This window comes from Pleurodeles waltl, chromosome 7 (assembly GCF_031143425.1).
Source record: "Pleurodeles waltl isolate 20211129_DDA chromosome 7, aPleWal1.hap1.20221129, whole genome shotgun sequence".
Taxonomy (NCBI): Eukaryota; Metazoa; Chordata; class Amphibia; order Caudata; family Salamandridae; genus Pleurodeles; species Pleurodeles waltl.
Window position 1 is genome coordinate 412,311,788 of NC_090446.1, and position 21,780 is coordinate 412,333,567.

Here is a 21,780-nt window from a genome sequence, read left to right on the forward strand (position 1 = left end):
GGGTGCGTTCAACTTCAACAGCCAATCGTCGAGGTAGGGGAAGACTGGGACCCCTAACCTGCGCAGATGAGCTGCCACCACTACCATAACTGTTGTGAACACCCGAGGGGCACTGGTAAGGCCAAAGGGGAGCAAGGTAAACTGAAAGTGCTTGTGAACTACCACGAATCGTACGTACCGTCTGTGGGCAGGCAAGACGGGAATGTGGAAGTATGCATCTTGCAAGGCAAATGCTAAAATCCAGTTTATGGGACCCAGGGCAGATAGGTCCTGAGCCAATGTCAACATTTTGAACTTCTCCTTTTTGAGGAAGAGATTGAGGGACCAAAGATCTAATATAGGCCGAAGACCTTTGCCCTTTTTCGGCACCAGAAAGTAGCGGGAACAGCAACCATGACCAACGTCTGGCAACCAAACCCTCTCTATAGCTCCCTTGGCTAAAAGGGCTTGGACGTCCTCGTGGAGAAGTGCCATATGATCCTCCAATACCTGATTGTATGAAGGTTGCATGGCTGGAGGTGTCTCAAAGGGGAGGGAGTAGACCCTTTGGACAATTTGGAGGACCCACCTGTCCGAGGTAATGGATTGCCATTGGGGCAATCCTGCCGCCAACTGGCTCCTGGTGTACCTGCGGACTAGGAAGGTTTGCAGGGTGATGAGGACACGGGATGGCTGGGCGACCCGCTGGCTCACTGATCCCCAGAGTTGTGGGATCCCACGTCCCGCCCATGCAGGGGCTGTACAGCATGCGCAGGTCGATGGTTAGGGAGAAAGGCCACGATTGGGTGCCTCTTCCATAACCATGAAGGGGAGAAAGGCAGACTGCTGGGGTATAGGAGCAGGCGCGAGGACAAGGGACCGGGCTGTGGTTCGGGAATCCTTAAAGCGCTAGAGCACCGACTCCGTCTTGTCTTCGAAGAGACATGTGTCTTCAAAGGGCATGTCCATCAAGGATTGCTGGACATCTCCTGAAAAGCCAGATGTTCTCAGCCAGGCGTGGCGTCTCAATGCCATCACTGATGCAACCGATCTGCCTAGAGAGTCGGTCATATCCAACCCACAACGAATCATGAACTTCGCTGCATCGCTCCCATATGTTACGGCTTGGGAAGGGATAGTCCGGGCCTCCTCCCAAACTCTAGGCAGCATTTGCGCAACCGAATCCCAGAGAGTATGGGAATAGCGGCCCAAAAGGCATGCGGTATTCATGAAACGCAGCGCTAGACTGTTGGAAGAAAACAACTTTGCCCCCAAACTATCCAGTCTTTTTGATTCCCTATCTGGAGGTTGTAGGACGCTGGCCTGGTTTGTAGTGGGTACCTTGGGTACTTACACCTTATACCAGGTCCAGTTATCCCTTATTAGTGAAATGTAGTAGTGTTCTAGTAGTTTAGGCTGATAGGGGTAGCTATAGCAGAGCAGCTTAGGCTCAACTAGGAGACATGCAAAGCTCATGAAATACCACTTATAGTTACACAGTACTTATACAAAAGTAAAGACAATACTCAGTGTTACCAAAAATAAAGGTAGTTTATTTGGGTGACTGTAGGAAGTTGGCTCTGTGTATACTATTTCAAAGTAAGAAATAGTGTGCACAGAGTTCAAGGGTTCCCCTTAAAGGTAAGATAGTGGAAAAAAGAGATAATTCTAATGCTCTATTTTGTGGTAGTGTGGTCGAGCAGTAGGCTTATCAGAGGGTAGTGTTAAGCATTTGTTGTACACATACAGGCAATAAATGAGGAACACACACTCAAAGTCTTACTCCAGGCCAATAGGTTTTTATATTGAAAAATATATTTTCTTAGTTTATTTTAAGAACCGCAGGTTCAAGATTTTCAAGTAATACTTCAAATGAAAGGTATTTCACTCAGGTATTCTAGGAACGTTGAATAATCACAATAGCATGTACAGTTTTGACAAAAATGGCAATAAGCTATTTTAAAAGTGGACACAGTGCAAAAATCAACAGTTCCTGGGGGAGGTAAGTAATTGTTAAGTTCACAGGTAAGTAAAACACTTACAGGGTTCAAAGTTGGTTTGAAGGTAGCCCACCGTTGGGGGTTCAAGGCAACCCCAAAGTTTCCACACCAGCAGCTCAGGGCCGGTCAGGTGCAGAGGTCAAAGTGGTGCCCAAAACACATAGGCTCCAATGAAAATAGGGGTGCCCCGGTTCCAGTCTGCCAGCAGGTAAGTACCCGCGTCCTTGGAGAGCAGACTAGGGGGGTTTTGTAGGGCACTGGGGGGGGACACAAGCAGGCACAGAAAGTACACCCTCAATGGAACAGGGGCGGCCGGGTGCAGAGTACAAACAGGCGTCGGGTTTCAGATAGGAATCAATGGGGAGACACAGGGGTCTCTTCAACGATGCAGGCAGGCACGGGGGGGCTCCTCGGGGTAGCCACCACCTGGGCTAGGCAGAGGGTCGCTCCTGCACTGGTGTTCGGTTCCTTCAGGTCCTGGGGGCTGCGGGTGCAGTGCTGGTTCCCGGTGTCGGGTTCCTTGTTACAGGCAGTCGGGGTCAGAGGGAGCCTCTAGATTTCCTCTGCAGGCGTCACTGTGGGGGTTCAGGGGGGTCAAATCTGGCTACTCACGGGCTCGCAGCCGCCGGGGAGTCCTCCCTGTAGTGTTAGTTTTCCGCAGGTCAAGTCGGGGGCATCGGGTGCAGAGTGGAAAGTCTCACGCTTCCGGCGGGAAACGTGTGGTCTTTAAAGTTGCTTCTTTGTTGTAGAAAGTTGCAGTTTCTTGAACAGGACCGCTGTTCTCGGAGCTTCTTGGTCCTTTAGATGCAGGGTAATCCTCTGAGGTCGCTGGACCTTGTTGGATGCGTCGCTGTTGCAGTTTTTCTTCGAAGTAGGGAGAGAGGCCGGTGGGGCTGGGGCCAAGTCAGTTGTCGTCTCCATCTTCACTGCAGGGCTTCAGGTCAGCAGTCCTTCTTCTTCTTTAGGTTGCAGGAATCTAGTTTCCTAGGTTCTGGGGAGCCCCTAAATACTGAATTTAGGGGTGTGTTTAGGTCTGGGAGGGCAGTAGCCAATGGATACTGTCCTTGAGGGTGACTACACCCTCTTTGTGCCTCCTCCCTGAGGGGAGGGGGGCACATCCCTAGCCCTAGTGAGGGAAACCTCCAAAATCAAGATGGAGAATTTCTAAAGGCAGGGGTCACCTCAGCTCAGGACACCTGAGGGGCTGTCCTGGCTGGTGGGTGACTCCTCCTTGTTTTTCTCATTATCTCCCCCGGACTTGCCACCAAAAGTGGGGGCTGTGTCCAGGGGGTGGGCATCTCCACTAGCTGGAGTGCCCTGGGGCATTGTAACACGAAGCCTGAGCCTTTGAGGCTCACTGCTAGGTGTTACAGTTCCTGCAGGGGGGAGGTGTGAAGCACCTCCACCCAGAGCAAGCTTTTGTTTCTGTCCTCAGAGAGCACAAAGGCCCTCACCACATGGGGTCAGAAACTCGTCTCTCAGCAGCAGGCTGGCACAGACCAGTCAGTCCTGCACTGAACAATTGGGTAAAATACAGGGGCATCTCTAAGATGCACAAGGCTACTGTGGTTCTGGGGGAAGGCAAGGTCTTACCTCCTCCAAATTGCGACAGCAGGACCTCAGGACAGTCTGTGTCGTTGGGGTCTACCCTCTGTGTTCCAAGGAGCACGCTCGTCGCTGTGAGAGGAGACCAAGAGAACCAGTCGTCGACTTAGAAGGTGCCTGCGTCAGCAGGGGAGTGACTCCGTCACCCCACAGGAAATTTCTTCAGGCCTTCTGGTGCACGGTGAAGACAGGGAGTCTCCAGGGCGTGCACACTGTGGTAACTGTTGCAGTTGCAGGCTGGAGCTGAAGTTGCAGAAGAAAACTAACTTTTGTGTATACCATGTTGCTGTTACGGCGGTTCCTGGAGCAGGCTGCAGTTGATCTGAGGTCAGAGGATGAAGTAGTAGTTGCAGAGGATTCCTGTTGGAAACCTGCACGTAGAATCTGAAGAGAACCCACAGGAGAGACCCTAAATAGCCCTGAGAGGGGGGATTGGCTACCTTACCAGTTCTGGATCTATCAGGAGGGGTCTCTGACGTCACCTGCTGGCACTGGCCACTCAAAGCCCTCCAGAGTGTCCCACACCTTGCAAAGCAATATGGCTGAAGTCTGGGACACACTGGAGGAGCTCTGGGCACCACCCCTAGGATGGTCATGGACAGGGGAGTGGTCACTCCCCTTTCCTTTGTCCAGTTGCGCGCCAGAGCAGGAGACAAGGGGTCCCTCAACCGGTGTAGACTGGCTTATGCAAGAAGGGCACCATCTGTAACACCTATCTCCAAAACAAGAGGGTGTAACTCCCTGCTCCCAATGGAAATGCTTTATTCTGCCTCCCTGGGACTGTGCTGCTCAGACCCCAGGAGAGCAGAATCCTGTCTGTGAGGTGGCAGCAGCTGTAGCTGCAGTGTAAGACTCAGAGAGCTGGTTTGGCAGTACTGGGGGTCCACGGCGGTCCCCCCAGGATGCATGGAATCGGCCCTCCAATACCAGATTCCATGACCTTCGAAACCTTACATGGCCACTGTGAAGCTACATATAGGTATTGACCTATATGTAGTGCACGCATGTAATGGCGTCCCCGCACTCACAAAGTCCATAAATAATGGCCCTGAACTATGTGGAGGCATCTTTGCTAGTGCAAGGGTGCACTCACACTTTGTAACTTTTCACCTAACCTTCAGCAAGTGAAGGTTAGACATATAGGCAACTTATATGTTACTTAAGTGCAGTGAAAATGGCTGTGAAATAGTGTGTGCACTATTTCACACAGGCTGCAGTGGCAGTCCTGTGAAAGGGTTTGTCTGAGCTCCTTATGGGTGGCAAAAGAAATGCTGCAGCCCATAAGGATCTCCTGGAACCCCAATGCCCTAGGTACCATATACTAGGGACTTATAAGGGGGGGTCCAGTGTGCCAATTGAAATTGGTAAATTAAGTCACTAGCCTACAGTGACAAATTTAAAAGCAGAGAGAGCATAAGCTCTGAGGTTCTGATTAGCAGAGCCTCAGTGACACAGTTAGGCACTATACAGACACACACATTAGGCCATAAACTATGAGCACTGGGGTCCTGACCAGCAGGATCCCAGTGACACATACTCACATACAGGTAAAAATGGGGGTAACATGCCAAGAAAGATGGTACTTTCCTACAGGGGTGTGGCACGGAATGCACCAGATGAAGAAGCCTGGATGACAAGACTCTCAGGCGTGGGGTGTTTGGTCAGGAATTTTAGGTCTGACGGGGCAGGCCAATGGTGGCGAGCAATTGTCCTATTCACAAGAGCCCCTGAGCTGGGTCTGGAGCAAAGACCCAAAAGGACGTCTGTCAGTGCTTTATTAAAGGGAAGAAGGGGCTTGGAAGAGGAAGACCCTGGCTGAAGCACGTCGGTTAGGATATTAGGTCTAACATCCACAGAAGGTAGCTCGAGGTCCAGGACCCCAGCGCCCTTCTCACCACCATGGAATAAGAAGCACCATCCTCCGTAGCCAGGTTAGAAGGAGAGAGCATACCAGTATCAGGGGAAGTGTCCAGACCACTGACATCACCCAAATCCTGCACCCAGTCCATTTGGGGGTCAAGCTTGTATTCTAAAGGGTCCGGCGCCCCCTCTATACTCTCCCTGTATCCATACGCACAAGAATAAGGGTCTGGATCAACCCTGGGCTCAGAAGAGCCCATAGAGAACGAAATTGGCATCGAGCGACATCATTCCAGCTCCAGGTCATTGGGTATGAGGATGGGATCGACGTTGATTGTGGACCCAACGGATGTCGGGAGAGTCGACTGTTGACCCAATGATGGGGAAGGTCGTCGCAATTGGATTCGGAGGGACACTTCGGAACCATGGCCGACGACTTTGTACCTGAGGGGGCCCCCACCGACTCACCTGTGCCCGAAGGTGGGTCAGACTGCCTAAAAATGAGGCGCATTGACTCAAAGTTCTTTAAGCTGGGTAGGGGTGGCTCTGGCTCCCGGGAAGTCAGGGAAACGCAGAGCCGACCCAGATGAAGGCTCCAATGACTGAGGCCTAGAGCATCAACGCTCTTCCCGAGTCGCATCGTCCCATTCGACGGGGTGCTTTCGAAGAACGCTTGTCCTACTTCGACTTCTTTTTGTGACCCAAATGTCCCTTTGACTTGGAAGACGAGGAGTGGTGGTGACTCCATGGCTGGTCTTGAGACCTTCCTCTCGAACAAGAACGTGAGCGCTGCGGAGTCGAGTGTCGGGCCGCCATAAGCTTTAGAGACCGCTCCCTCAAAGCTTTAGGGTTCATGCCCGACACTCTGAGCACGACTTTGGGTTGTGATCACGCTCCAGGCACCAAAAACACACTAGGTGCAGATCCGTCACCAACAGGAGTCACAGGGTTTGAATCCGGTCTTGCGGGATATCCCTCGACGCATCCACGAACTTGTTGAAAAAAACAAAAGTGTCGATGTAATCAAAAAATGACTGAGGTAACTCTCTCCTGATCTGCGCGTAGGCTGGCGCAGAAAGAAAAGAACTGATGTCAGCGCGCCGGGGTGGTGCCTATATACGACCGCTTAGTTACCACGGCGAACACAATGCCAACGACGCCCACGGAATCGACTGACACCACCGGACGGCACGCAGAGGTACTGCTCGAAGAAAAATCTCCGGATCCAGTATGATGCCTGGGGAAATTCAAAGGTAAGGAATCTGCAACTAGAAGTCTCTACCAGATAGAGTAATAAAGTAACACTAATGTTATCCTATGGGAGAGGAGGCCTTGCAGCAGTGAAAAGCAAACTTAAGGGTTTTTCACCACCAGGACATGTAAAACATATTAGTACATGTCCAAATATTTAAATACATTTCACCCTGCCCTCAGAGATGTGTAGGGCCTACCTTATACATAAGAAAACGGAAGGTTTGAGTTTGACAAGAGGTTTATCTTGCCATGTTGAAACAGCCGTTTTAAACTGCGCACACAGGCTACAGTTGCAGACCTGACCTGAGACCTCTTTAGAAGGGCTCCTCAAGTGAGAGGCACAATCAGTGCTGAGGCCCATTAGAAGCATTTCATTTACAGGCCCTGGGTACATGCAGTACCACTCTATGAGGGACTTACATGTAAACTAAATGTGCCAGGTGCCATAACTCATTTCCACCATGTTTGGAGGAGAGAGCACAATTACTTTAGGACTGCTTAGTATTGGTAAAGTGTGCAGAGTCCTAAGGCCAAAAACAATATCAGCAAAATTAGCAAAAATAGAAGGGGTGAAGGCAAAACATTTGGGGGAAGCACTTCCTAAGGATCACATGTCTAACACTCGCTAAAGATTCTGATTCAATGGTAGGACATTGAAGCTCTTTTTATGCCTCTCCTTCTTTGCTTTTAATCTTAGTAGCAAACAGCAAAAGCAAAAAATTAAACTGCCATCAGCCTTGAGACAAACACTGATCTTTTTGTTACGACAAACAGGTAATCCTGTGCCTAATCCTATCTACAGTACCATCTCCTGGCTAAGAGCCTCTTCTTTTCTAGCTTCAACTTTGAAACCCCTTGTAATTTTGAACATCTGGACCCAATCAATTATAGCTCCCCGAACACTAGGAAAGGTCTTGCCTATAACCATCAACAGCTATGAATCAAAATAGCCACAAATTTTACTTCCAGGGTCCTAGATTGAGTATTCAAAAAGCAACCTTCAGTACCAGAACGGAAGGCAAGAAAATTAATTAATTTTGTTTGCCTTTGTACGGCAATATTCTTTGTACTTTAACAACCAATCCATAAAACCTCAAAAATAACTTCAATCTATTGGCACCAATAGGAGAATATACTTCCATTGAGCTCTAATTGAATTTAGACTTCTTTGATCATCAGTATAGCCATTCAATGAAAAGGCTGAACTTCTTATTGAGCTTTCTTACGCTGACTGAGCACAACCAAGACAAGGCGGTACACAGGTTCAAAGCAAAATCACCAACCGGTCAGCAGCCTTCAAAATGTTTTCTAATCTCTCCCCAAAAGGGCTTCAAAATATCTGTCTGCTGGCTCCATCACCCAACAAACACACCTTACCATAATCCGGGAAGAAAGTGTCAAATGAGACATTAATTGTGATTGGCAGCTTGACCCTAAATCTGCAGCACATCTTTTGTCCTGGGCTCACATGATTTGATACACTAAGATCACGCACAGTTTTTGTTTCATCAGAAAAGTGCAAAATAAAACTCTACTGGTATCACTTTTGGCTATACATCATGTAACAAACATCACCTCATCCAGGTCAGTGAGTCACAATATAATACTTACTATCAAACAAATAAGAACAAGAAAAACAGCATCATTTGTTTACTGATTGTGAACTGTGCATCAATTCCTCATCTGGCCTCTGTAAACATATCCAGCAGAACAAAAACCTTGATTATATGCTATGGGTATGTATTCCATGGAGAATGAATCATCTATCTCACACTCCTAGACTCAAACGTTTAATAGGTTTAGAAGCCAACAGATGTTTGTCAACAGGGTACTCTTCCAATTATATAGGACCACACAAAATAGAATGGATTTGAAGGGACTTAATATACTAATAATATAGTTTTATCCTGGTTTAACTGCAAATCATCACACTTTTAAATTAAATCACTATATTCTAAAATTATGATTTCATCACCCACCGCTGATTTGGCTTATTTTAGTCTTATAACGTCACTGCATCCATGACACATGGATCCTTTAAATTTTTCAATAAAGAAATTGGTTAAATCCAGGCTAATATGAATCATAGTAATAACAGACTTACTCAGCTCATTGCCCAACGACTGCTCCAAAATAGCAAGGATAACACTGTTATCCAACACAAAGTAGCGGAAGCTATATTTGGCAGCAGTTGGTAATCCAGAATATTTTATCAAAGTAGTTTCATTCAACAGGCTACAAGGCGAGGCAGGGCCACTTGGTGGAGGAAAAGCCCCAAGCAACTGCATGATACTGAAAAAAAAACAAAGAAAAGTTTATGACAATGCTGCAAGGATGTAATTTAATTTGGAAACTAAACATCAATAAAATGGGAACAAGCACTGCTGTGCAATTTAATCTTCAATTTTGATGTGCAAACATTTTATTTTTCTAAAGATGTGTTTGTTTCAATTTAATGAGAGAGCATAAATTAAAGAAATTGCTCAGGAGATCATAAAATGGTGAGAACATAATCATAATATCATGAATAGAAGTAAAAAGATGTGAGTCACACAATAGAATATTTAAGAGGTGTAGGAAAATGGCTCCTTGTTGCAGTTACCATCCCAACTTTTTGCCTGATATTGATGCGGACTTCACAGAGTGTGTATAATGATGAAATGTATTAGTGTTCCACCGACTGCTGGAAAGGTGACTCAAGAATAGAATGTTTCTGTTCTTTAGGCTGGATGAGCCTCAACTACAAATCTTACATGACCTCCCTGGGCTGTAAGGCCTTTAGCTAACAAATAAACAGTGCAAGAAAATGGCTCCCTGTTGCAGTTACCCCCCCCCCCCCCCCCCCTTTGCCTGATTTTGATGCTAACTTGACTAAGAAGTGTGCTGGGACCCTGCTTACCAGGCCCCAGCACCAGTGTTCTTTCACTAAAACTGTACCACTGTTTCCACAATTGGCACACCCCTGGCACACAGATAAGTCCCTTGTAAAAGGTACCAGTGATACCAAAGGCCCTGTGACCAGGGAAGGTCCCTAAGGGCTGCAGCATGTGTTGTGCCACCCTAAGGGACCTGCACATGACACATGCACACTGCCATTGCAGACTGTGTGTGTTGGTGGGGAGAAAAAGGCAACATCGACATGGCATACCCCTCAGGATGCCATGCACACAAAATGCTGCCTGTGGCATAGGTAAGTCGCCCCTCTAGCAGCCCTTAAAGCCCCAAGGCAGGATGAACTATACCACAGGTGAGGTCATTGCTGCATGAGCCCCCAACACTGCACCCGACGGGTGTAATTTGTGTGCCTGTTTGGGACCCCCCCCAGTGCTCTACAAAAACCCCCTGGTCTGCTCCCTGAGGACGCAGGTACTTACCTGCCAGCAGACCGGGGCACCCATAGTCTCCATAGGCACTTATGCTATTTGGGCACCCAACAGTGGGCTGCCTATGCCCCGGAGAAGCACAACATAAATGTCCTAGATGCACACCAGTAAAAACAACCTGCCATACTGGTCAGCACTGATGCCATCATTGCTGTAAACTTCTACATTTTTAAGCGCACCCTCTTGTAGGAAGCTGGCAGTGTATATACTATCTCAAAGTGAGAGACGGTGTGCACAAAGTCCAGGGGTTCCCCTTAGAGGTTGATAGTGGCAATAATAGATAATACTAATTGTAGAGAAATGCCTCCTTGGCATGGCTACCCACTAACTTTTTGCCTTTGCTGATGCTAAGTTATGATTTGAAAGTGTGCTGGGACCCTGCTAACCAGGCCCCAGCACCAGTGTTCTTTCCCTAAACTGTACTTTTACCTCCACAATTGGCACAACCCTGGCACTCAGGTAAGTCCCTTGTAACTGGTACCCCTGGTACCAAGGGCCCTGATGCCAGGGAAGGTCTCTAAGGGCTGCAGCATGTCTTATGCCACCCTAGGGACCCCTCAGTCAGCACACGCACCTTCCCCCTGCAAAAAGTGTAACAGCAGGCAGTGAGCCTCAAAGGCTCAACCCTTTTGTTACAGCGCCCCAGGGCATCCCAGCTAGTGGGGATGCCCGCCCCTCCGGCCACTGCCCCCACTTTTGGCGGCAAGGCTGGAGGAGATAATGAGAAAAACAAGGAGGAGTCACCCACCAGTCAAGACAGCCCCTAAGGAGTCCTGAGCTAAGGTGACCCCTGCCTTGAGGAATCCTCCATCTGGGGTTTGGAGGATTTCCCCAATAGGATTAGGGATGTGCCCCCGTCCCCACAGGGAGGAGGCACAAGGAGGGTGCAGCCACCCTCAAGGACAGTAGCCAATGTCTACTGCCCTCCCAGACCTAAACACATCCCTAAATTCAGTATTTAGGGGCTCCCCAGATCTCAGGAAATCATATTCCTGCAACCTGAAGAAAGAAAAAGGACTGTTGACCTACAAGCCTGCAGAGATGGAGGAAGACGACAACTGATTTTGCCCCAGTCCTACCGGCCTGTCTCCAACTTCGAAAACCTGCTCCAGCGACGCATCCGACAGGGACCAGCGACCTCTGAAGCCTCAGAGGACTGCCCTGACCCCCAGGACCAAGAAACTCCCGTGAGCAGAGGCTCTGGTCAACAATCTGCAACAAACTTTAAAGACTTCACGTTTCCCACCGGAAGCGTGAGACTTCACACTCTGCACCCAAAGCCTCCGGTTCGACCTGCAGAAAACAAACACCTCAGGGAGGACTCCCCGGCGACTGCGAGCCCGTGAGTAACCAGAGACGACCCCCTTGACCCCCCACAGCGACACCTGCAAAGAGAATCCAGAGGCTCCCCCCGACTGCGACTGCCTGTAACAAGTGACCCGACGCCTGGAACCAACACTACACCAGCAGCCCCCAGGACCTGAAGGAACCGAACTCCAGTGCAGGAGCGACCCCCAGGCGACCCTCTGCATAGCCCAGGTGGAGGCTGCCCCAAGGAGCCCTCCCCGTGCCTGCCTGCACCGCTGAAGTGACCCTCGGGTCCCTCCACTGTTTTCAATCTAAAACCCGACGCCTGTTTGCACACTGCACCCGGCCGCCCCTGTGCCGCTGAGGGTGTATCTTCTGTGCCTTCTTGTGTGTCCCCCCCCCCCCCCGGTGCTCTACAAAAGCCCCCTGGTCTGCCCCCTCAGGACGCCAGTACTCTTGTCCTCGGGGAGCAGACCAGGGTTTTTTTTTTTTTAGAGCACTGGAGGAGTCCCAAAGAGGCACACAAAATGTACCAGCAGTGGCACAGGGGAAGCCCGGTGCAGTGTGTGAACAAGGCGTCGGGTTTTGTGTTGAAATCAATGGATGAACCTGGGGGTCACTCTGGCGATGTAGGAAGGGCACAAGGGGGCTTCTGGGGCCAGCCACTGACTGACCTAGGATGAGAGCAGCATGCTGGTCACTCCTGCAACAGTGGTTGGTTCCTCTCGGTCCTGGGGCTGCAGGTGCAGTGCTTGGTCCAGGTGTCTGGTTCCTTTGTTACCGGGCAGTCTCGGTGAAAGGGAGCCTCTCTGCAGGCGTCGCTGTGGGGGTGCAGGGGGGGTCGTCTCAGGGTGTTTACATCGTTGGAGTCGCCTGGGAGTCCTCTCTGCGGTGTTTGTTGTCCTGGACTTGAGACTTCTGGTGGGAAGTGAGAGTCTCTTTCAAGTTGTTTCAAAGGTGTAATTTTGTTGTTGTTTCTGAACAGTGCTGCTGTTCTCGGGAGCTTCTTGGTCCTTTGGGTGCAGGGCAGTCCTCTGAGTCCTCAGAAATAGCTGGTCCAGCTGGATGCATCGCTGTGTAGGTTCTTTGAGTCTGGAGACAGGCCAGAAGGGTTGGAGCCAAGTCAGTTGTCGTCTCCGTCGTCTCTGCGCAGCTTTCAGATCAGCAGTCCTCCTTCTTGTTGTAGGTTGCAGAAATCTGATTTCCTGCGTTCAGGGTCGCCCCTAAATACTGAATTTAGGGGTGTGTTTAGATCTGGGGGGGCAGAAGCAAATGGCTACTGCCTTGGAGGGTGGCTACACCTTCTTTGTGCCTCCTCCCTGAGGGGAGGGGGGCACATCTCTATTCCTAGTGGGGGATTTCTCAAAAATTAAGATGGAGGATTTCTAAAGGCAGGGGTCACCTCAACTCAGGGCACCTTAGGGGCTCTACTGACTGGTAGGTGACTTGTTTTCCTCATTATCTCCTCTGGACTTGCCGCCGAAAGTGGGGGCTGTGTCCGGAGGGGCGGGCATCTCCACTAGCTGGGATGCCCTAGGTCGCTGTAACAACAGGCATAAGCCTTTGAGGCTCACCATCAGGTGTTACAGTTCCTGAAGACGGAGGTGAGAAGCAGCTTCACCCAGTGCAGGCTTTTTGTTCCTGGCCAGAGAGTGACTCCATGTGGCCAGAAACTCGTCTGGTTGTGGCAGGCTGCCAGGAACTGCTCGGCATAACATTAGAAGTCGGACTGGCACGTAGGGGGTATCGCTAAGATGCCCTCTGTGTGCATTTTGCAATAAAACCCACACTGGCATCATTGTGCATTTATTGTGCTGAGATGTTTGATACAAAACTTTCCAGATTGCAGTGTAGCCATTCTGGAACTGTGGAGTTCATATTTGACAGACTCCCAGACCATATACTCTTTATGGCTACCCTGCGCTTATAATGTCTAAGGTCTAAGGTTTGGCTTAGACACTGTAGGGGCATAGTGGTCCTGCAACTATGCCCTCACCTGTGGTATAGTGCATCCTGCCTTAGGGCTTTAAGGCCTGCTAGAGGGGTGACTTACCTATGCCACAAGCAGTGGGTTAAGGGCATGGCGCTGATGGGAGTGTCATTTTCTCCCCACCAGCACACACAAGCTGTGAGGCAGTGTGCGTGTGCTGAGTGACTGGTCCCCAGGGTGGCATAATACATGCTGCAGCCCTTAGAGACCTCTCCTGGCCACGGGGGCCCTTGGTACCAGTTACAAAGGACTTATCTGTGTGCCAGGGCGGTGCCAATTGTGGAGACAAAGGTACAGTTTAGGGAAAGAAAACTGGTGCTGGGGCCTGGTTAGCAGGGTCCCAGCACACTTTCAATCATAACTGGCATCAACAAAAGGCAAAAAGTTAGGGGGTAACCATGCCAAGGGAGGCATTTCCCTACAAGGAATAACTGCAAGATACGTCCAGGAAAGCCTTTGCTTCAGAACAATTGTTTTCGAATTTGTAAAAATGATGAAGTTCACCAGAGGTCGACAAAATTTCAAGCAATTACACACCGCTACTAATTAAAACCAATATTAGGTAACGCTGTGAAAGTCTATGCTTTTCTGCCATTTTATTACAATTACACGAAAATACCAGAACAATCTGTTTGCATTACAGTTTGACCCCAGAAGTCAGGAAGAATCAACAGAATCAATGTGTTAACCATACCAAGTCAAAGCAGCTTCAGCAGCATCCTTTACCCTCATAGAGGCTGGATTTGGTTCTTTATCTATTTTGTTTCGGATTTCTTGATTATCACTATTTTTGGATTTGCTCCCAGAGATACCCAGCTCCACAATCTCCAACACCTCTTTCAGACAGTCCTAAAGGAAAACAAATGCAAATGCAAAACATTTAACATAGGACAGACTCATATACTGAGATTTTTAACATGATACAACAAATGATTGTAGTAATACAATCAAAAGGTGCACATTGCAAAGTATCTAAATGCTGATCATTAGAGAAAGGTCAATGTATAAAAAAGAGGTTTCATTTTCATTTTTACAGGTATGACTACTTTCTAAGAAGCACATGGCCTTTGAAAGTAAGAGGCAAGTCAAGGTTAAAAAATAAATTTGCAAACACTAGGTGTAGATGAGCGACCCTTGACCCTCGGGTAGGTTGCTTCCCCGCCGCTGCAGCTCCGCCTGCCCAGGCCCCTGCCACACCTTGCTAGGGTGTTCAGGTATTTCAGGTTCTTCTCTTGACCTTATACTGTTTCTTGCCTTTTCTCTTTTGCTCTTTGCTTTCCACTGTTTCCTGCCATTTCTCTTTTGCTCTTTGCTTTCCACTTTTTCTTGCCATTTCTCTTTTGCTCTTTGCTTTCCACTGTTTCCTGCCATTTCACTTTTGCTCTTTGCTTTCCACTGTTTCTTTTTCTCTTGCTGTGCGCTTTCCCGCTTTTTCCGTCGCTGCCACCCGTGCGGCCCCACCCCCGCTCCTGCCTCCCAGCTGACCCCTCCTCCCCCCTTCCCTCTTATGGCGACCGCTGTGTGGGCGCACCAAAGGCAAGCCCGTCCGCGCCCAGCGCCAGAACCCCTGGCCCCCACCGCGCTCAAAACACCCGACTAAGATACAACGCCGCCTCCCTCAACGCCTTCAACCCCGGACGAACAGCCACCTGCTACCAAGCCAGCCCTAAACGTACTCATGGACCCTTCACCTGTCAAGCCTGCAAGTACACATTCCACCGAGCCTGCAGACCTCCCACCGGCCCTCGCACCAACAACCACCTCAAGTGCATCCTCCTCAACACACACTCCGTCCACAAGCACGCCATCGAACTATGGGACCTCCTGGACACAACAGCACCAGACGTCGCCTTCATCACAGAAACCTGGATGAACGCCTCCTCGGCTTCTGACATCGCCATAGCCATCCCCGACGGCTACAAGATCGCCCGGAAGGACCGCATCAACCAAACCGGTGGAGGAATCGCCATCATCTACAAGAACTCCATCAACATCACGACCACCACCGAAGACACCCCCCTCGCCGCCGAACACGTACACTTCCAGATCCACACCGACCCCAGAACCACCCTTAGAGGAACTCTCGTCTACAGACCCCCGGGCCCACGCGCCCAATTCAGCGAAACCATCACAGATTTCATCAGCCCGCACGCCCTAGCCTCACCAGACTACATCCTCCTCGGGGACCTGAACTTCCACCTGGAGAAAAACAACGACAACACCGCCACCCTGCTCGACAACCTCGGACTCAAGCAACTGGTGAACACCCCCACCCACACCGCTGGCCACACGCTCGACACCATCTTCTCCGCCAGCAACCACATATCCTTCAGCCACTCCTCTAAACTACACTGGACCGACCACAGATGCGTCCACTTCACCTTCAAATGGGAGACGCACCACCATCGCACACAACAAATCCCCCGCAGACACTGAAGCAAAATCTCCAGAGCAGCTCCTCTCAACACTGAACCAAAACCCACCAGCCATCACCACTGACGCCAACAACGCAGCCCTCAGCCTCACACAGTGGATCACCAACTGTGCCGAAAACCTCGCACCACTTAAAAGCCACCCAAGCGGGACCAGCATCAGGAAACCCCCGTGGTTCACGGACGCCCTCAAAGAATCCAAGAAATCCTGCCGTACCATCGAAAAAACCTAGCGCAGAGAACGCACCACAGAAAACATGTCAGCCCTCAAGATCGCCACCCGTGAACACCACCAGCTGATCCGCTCCACCAAAAGGACATAATTCAAAGAGCGAGTAGACAACAACACCCACAACAGCAAAGAACTCTTCAACATCGTCAAAGAGCTCTCCAACCCCAGCGTCAGCTCCAACATCATCACGCCCTCACAAGAACTCTGCAACTCCCTCGCTACGTTCTTCCACCGAAAGATCGCAGACCTACACGACAGCTTCGGACCCCAGACCCTGCCGCCCACCACCGAACCAACGGCCCCCACCACTACACTTAACGCCTGGCCCCTCATCAGCTCTGAGGAGACCAGAATCACCATGAACACCATCCACTTCGGCTCCCCCTCGGACCCGTGCCCCCATCACATCTTCAACAAAGCCGACTCCATCATCGCCCCCTATCTCCGGAGCATCATCAACAGCTCGTTCTCATCTGCCACCTTCCCCGAGAGCTGGAAACACGCAGAAGTCAACGCCCTCCTGAAAAAACCCACGGCTGACCCCAATGACCTGAAGAACTTCCGCCCCATCTCTCTTCTCCCCTTCCCGGCCAAGGTCATCGAGAAAACAGTCAACAAGCAGCTGACCAATTTTCTTGAAGCTAACAACTCACTCGAAACCTTCCCAATCAGGATTTCGGGCCAACCACAGCACAGAAACCGCCCTCATCGCAGTCACCGAAGACATCAGAGCTCTGATGGACAACGGAGAAACAACCACCCTCATCCTCCTGGACCTCTCGGCTGCCTTCGACACCATGTGCCATCGCACCCTAATAACCCGTCTCCGCTCCACTGGAATCCTAGGACAGGCCCTTGACTGGATCATCTCGTTCCTCTCCGACAGAACCCAAAGAGTCTACATCCCACCCTTCCGCTCAGAACCCACGGAGATCATCTGCGGCTTACCCCAAGGTTCCTCGCTCAGCCCAACCCTCTTCAATATCTACATGAGCCCCCTCGCCGACATTGCACGCAAACACAACATCAACATCATCTCATAAGCCGACGACACCCAGCTGATACTCTCCCTCACCAAAGACCCAACCACGCCAAAATCAACCTACAGGAAGGAATGAAAGAGGTCGCGGAATGGATGAAGCTCAGCCGCCTAAAGCTGAACTCAGACAAGACGGAGGTCCTCATCCTCGGACAATCCCCTTCCGCCTGGGACGACTCCTGGTGGCCCATGGATCTGGGCACCGCACCAACCCCCTCAGACCACGCACGCAACCTCGGATTCATCCTGGACCTCCTCACTATGACCAAGCAAGTCAACGCCGTCTCGTCATCATGCTTCAACACCCTACGCATGCTCCGAAAAATCTTCCGATGGATCCCCGCCGAAACCAGAAAGACAGTTACCCATGCCCTCGTCACAAGCCGTCTGGACTACGGAAACACCCTATACACAGGGACCACCGCAAAGCTACAGAAACATCTTCAACGCATACAGAACGCCTCCGCACGCCTCATCCTCAACATCCCCCGCCACAGCCACATATCCGCCCACCTGAAACACCTGCACTGGCTCCCCGTCAACAAAAGGGATCACCTTCAGGCTCCTCACCCACACACACACAAAGCTCTCCACAACATGGGCCCGAATACCTCAACAGCCGCCTCTCGTTCTACACGCCCACCCGTCAGCTTCGCTCAGCCAGCCTCGCCCACGCCACCGTCCCACGTATCCGCAGACCCACCGCAGGAGGAAAATCCTTCACCTACCTGGCAGCCAAAGCATGGAACTCCCTCCCCGCACACCTAAGAACTACCCAGGAACATATCGCCTTCAGGAAGCGCCTCAAGACATGGCTTTTCGAGCAGCAGTAACCCACCCACCATCCCCTTAAGACCCTCTCGGGTGAGTAGCGCGCTCTATAAATGCATTGATTGATTGGACACTGTAGGAAGTTGGTCTATATATACTATTTCAAAGTAAGAAATAGTGTGCACAGAGTCCAATGGCTCCCCTTAGAGGTAAGATAGTGGCAAAATTAGATAATTCTAATGCTCTATTTTGTGGTAGTGTGGTCGAGCAGTAGGCTTATCAGAGAGTAATGTTAAGCATTTGTTGTACACACAGGCAATAAATGAGGAACACACACTCAAAGACTTACTCCAGGCCAATAGGTTTTTATATAGAAACATATCTTTTCTTAGTTTATTTTAAGAACCACAGGTTCAAGATTTGAAGTAAATACATAAAATGCATGGTACTCAACTCAGTTAAGTTGGGAACTTTGAATAAAAGCAATATCATATACAGTCTTTGTAAAAATGGCAATAAGCTATTTTCAAAGTGGACACAGTGCAAAAATCAACAGTTCCTGGGGGAGGTAAGTAAATGTTAGATTGTGAGTTAAGTAAGACACTTACAAGTCTCAGTTCCAGGGCATAGGCATCCCACCGTTGGGGGTTCAAGGCAACCCCAAAGTTACCACACCAGCAGCTCAGGACCGGTCAGATGCAGAGGTCAAAGAGGTGCCCAAAACACATAGGCGCCTAATGAGAACAGGGGTGCTCTGGTTCCAGTCTGCCAGCAGGTAAGTAGCAGCGTCCTCGGGGGCAGACCAGAGGGGTTTTGTAGAGCACTGGGGGGGACACAAGTAGGCACATAAAACAGACCCTCAGCGGCACAGGGGCGGCCTGGTACAGTGTGCAAAGCAGGCGTTGGGTTTTAGATAGGATTCAATGGAGGGACCCGGGGGTCACTCTAGTGCTGCAGGCAGTCACAGGAAGGCCTTCTCGGGACAGCCACCAACCTGGGCTAGGCAGAATGTCACCTGGGGGTCACTCCTGCACTGAGGTTCTGTTCCTTCAGGTTCTGGGGGCTGCAGGTGCAGTGCTTGGTCCGGGCGTCGGGTCCCTTTGTTACAGGTCAGGGGGAGCATCTGGATTCTCTCTGCAGGCGTCGCTGTGGGGGCACAGGGGGGTCGTCTCGGGCTACTCACGGGGTTGCAGTTGCTGGAGAGTCCTCCCTGTAGAGTTGTTTCTCTGGATCTCGAGCCGGGGGTGTCGGGTGCAGAGTGTGAAGTCTCACGCTTCCGGCGGGAAGAGTGAGTTATTTGGAAGTTACTTCTTTGTTGCAAAGATGTAGCTGTTTTTGAGCAGAACCGCTGCTCACAGGAGTTTCTTGGTACTGGGGGTCAGGCAAGTCCTATGAGGCTTCAGAGGTCGTTGGCCCCTGTTGGATGCGTCGCTGGTTGCAGGTTTTCAACTCTGGAAACAGGCCGGTAGGGCTGGGGCCAAAGCAGTTGTCGTCGTCCGTCGTCTTTGCAGGCTTGTAGGTCAGCAGTCCTTCTTTGTAGTTCAGGTTGTAGGAATCTGATTTCCTGGGTTCTGGGGTGCCCCTAAATACTGAATTTAGGGGTGTATGTAGGTCAGGAGGGCAGTAGCCAATGGCTACTGTCCTGGAGGGTGGCTAAACCCTCTTTGTGCCTCCTCTCTGAGGGGAGGGGGGCACATTCCTAATCCTATTGGGGGAATCCTCCAAAACTAAGAGGGAGGATTTCTAAAGGCAGGGGTCACCTCAGCTCAGGACACCTTAGGGGCTGTCCTGACTGGTGGGTGACTCCTTCTTGTTTTTCTCATTATCTCCTCCAGGCTTGCCGCCAAAAGTGGGGTCAGAGGTCGGAGGGGCAGGCATCTCCACTAGCTTGGATGCCCTGCGGCGCTGTTACAAAAGGGGTGAGCCTTTGTGTTACAGTTCCTGCAGGGGGAGGTGAGAAGCACCTCTACCCAGTACAGGCTTTGTTACTAGCCACAGAGTGACAAAGGCACTCTCCCCATGTGGCCAGCAACATGTCTGGTGTGTGGCAGGAACTGGTCAGCCTACACTAGAAGTCAGGTATGCTTTCAGGGGGCATCTATAAGATGCCATCTGGGTGTATTTGACAATAAATTGCACCCTGGCATCAGTGTGCATTTATTGTTCTGAGAAGTTTGATACCAAACTTCCCAGTTTTCAGTGTAGCCATTATGGAACTGTGGAGTTCGTGTTTGACAAACTCCCAGACCATATACTCTTATGGCTACCCTGCACTTACAATGTCCAAGGTTTTGCTTAGACACTGTAGGGGCATATTGCTCATCCACATATGGCCTCACCTGTGGTATAGTGCACCCTGCCCTAGGGCTGTAAGGCCTGCTAGAGGGGTGACTTACCTATGCCACAGGCAGTGTGAGGTTGGCATGGCACCCTGAGGGGAGTGCCATGTAACTTAGCCATTTTCTCCCCACCAGCACACACAAGCTGTAAGGCACTGTGCATGTGCTGAGTGAGGGGTCCCTAGGGTGGCATAAGACATGCTGCAGCCCTTAGAGACCTTCCCTGGCATCAGGGCCCTTAATACCAGGGGTACCAGTTACAAGGGACTTACCTGGGTGCCAGGGTTGTGCCAATTGTGGAGACAAAGGTACAGTTTAGGGCAAGAAAACTGGTGCTGGGGCCTGGTTAGCAGGGTCCCAGCACACTCTCAAATCATAACTTAGCATCAGCAAAGCCGAACAATTAGGGGGTAACCATGCCAAGGAGGCATTTCCTTACACATCCTGCCACGTACTGGCTCCTGATGTACCTGCGGACTAGAAAGGCTTGGAGGCTGAGGAGGGGGGCCGGGGTGGACAGGGCAACCTGCTGCCTCCCTGATCCCCAGGAACGTGGGATCCCGCGTCCGTGCAGAGGCTGTACAGGATGCGCGGGTCTGTGGCCGAGGGGAAAAGGACGCCGTTAGGTGCCCCTTCCGTAGCCACGAAAGGGGTGAAAGGCAGACTGTTGTGGTCTAGGTGCGGGCGCGAGGCCAAGGGACTGGGCCATGGCTAGAGAATCCTTAAATCGCTCGAACGCTGAGTCTGCCTCGTCTCCGAAGAGATGTGTGACATCAAAGGGCATGTCTATCAAGCATTGCTGGACATCCCCCAAAAAGCCAAACTTTCTCAGCCAGGCGTGGCGTGTCAATGCCACTGTTGATGCAACCGATCTGCCTAGAGAGTAGGTCTTATCCAGCCCACAACGAATCATGAACTTAGCTGCATCCCTCCCATCTGTTATGGCTTGGGACAGGACAGTCCGGGCCTCCTCCGGAACTGCAGGCAGCATTTGCGCGATCGTATCCCAGAGAGTATGGGAATAGCGACCCAAAAGGCATGCGGTGTTCACGGACCGCAGCGCTAGACTGTTGGAAGAAAACGTTTTCCCCAAATTAACCAGTCTTTTTGATTCCCTATCTGGGGTGCGGCAGGGAATGCACCAGATGCAGAAGAAGCTAAAGAAGCCTGGATGACAAGGCTCTGAGGCGTGGGGTGTTGGGTCAGGAATTTCAGGTCTGACGGCGCAGGCTGATGGCGACGGGCAATCATCCTATTCACAGGAGCCCCTGTGCTTGCTCTGGACCAGGTACCCAAAAGGATGCCTGTCAGTGCTTCATTAAAGGGTAAAAGGAGCTCGGAAGAGGAAGACCCAGGCTGAAGCACGTTAGGATGTTAGGCCTAACCTCCACAGACGGAAGCTCGAGGTCCAGGACCTCAGCCGCCCTTCTCACCACCATAGAGTAAGAAGCACCCTCCTCCGTAACCACACTAGGACGAGACAGCATACCAGTGTTAGGGGAGGTGTCTAGACCACTGGCATCACCCAAATGCTGCACCCAGTCCATTTTGGGGTGAAGCTGATATTCTAAAGGGTCAAGCGACCCCT

The 21,780-nt window shown here is 50.8% G+C and overlaps 1 protein-coding gene across 4 annotated transcripts in view; it reads right to left on the reverse strand.

Annotated features, from left to right (window-relative positions):
* The window catches only part of RALGAPB (Ral GTPase activating protein non-catalytic subunit beta), a 1,713,320-nt gene that overhangs the window by 676,512 nt on the left and 1,015,028 nt on the right, over nucleotides 1–21,780 (reverse strand). For all 4 annotated transcript variants that reach the window (XM_069243900.1, XM_069243898.1, XM_069243901.1 and 1 more), the window contains 2 exons: nucleotides 14,074–14,228; nucleotides 8,803–8,990 (listed from right to left, as the gene is read on the reverse strand). In XM_069243900.1, coding sequence (XP_069100001.1) covers nucleotides 8,803–8,990; nucleotides 14,074–14,228 — 343 coding nt within the window. The remainder of the gene's footprint in view (nucleotides 1–8,802; nucleotides 8,991–14,073; nucleotides 14,229–21,780) is intronic.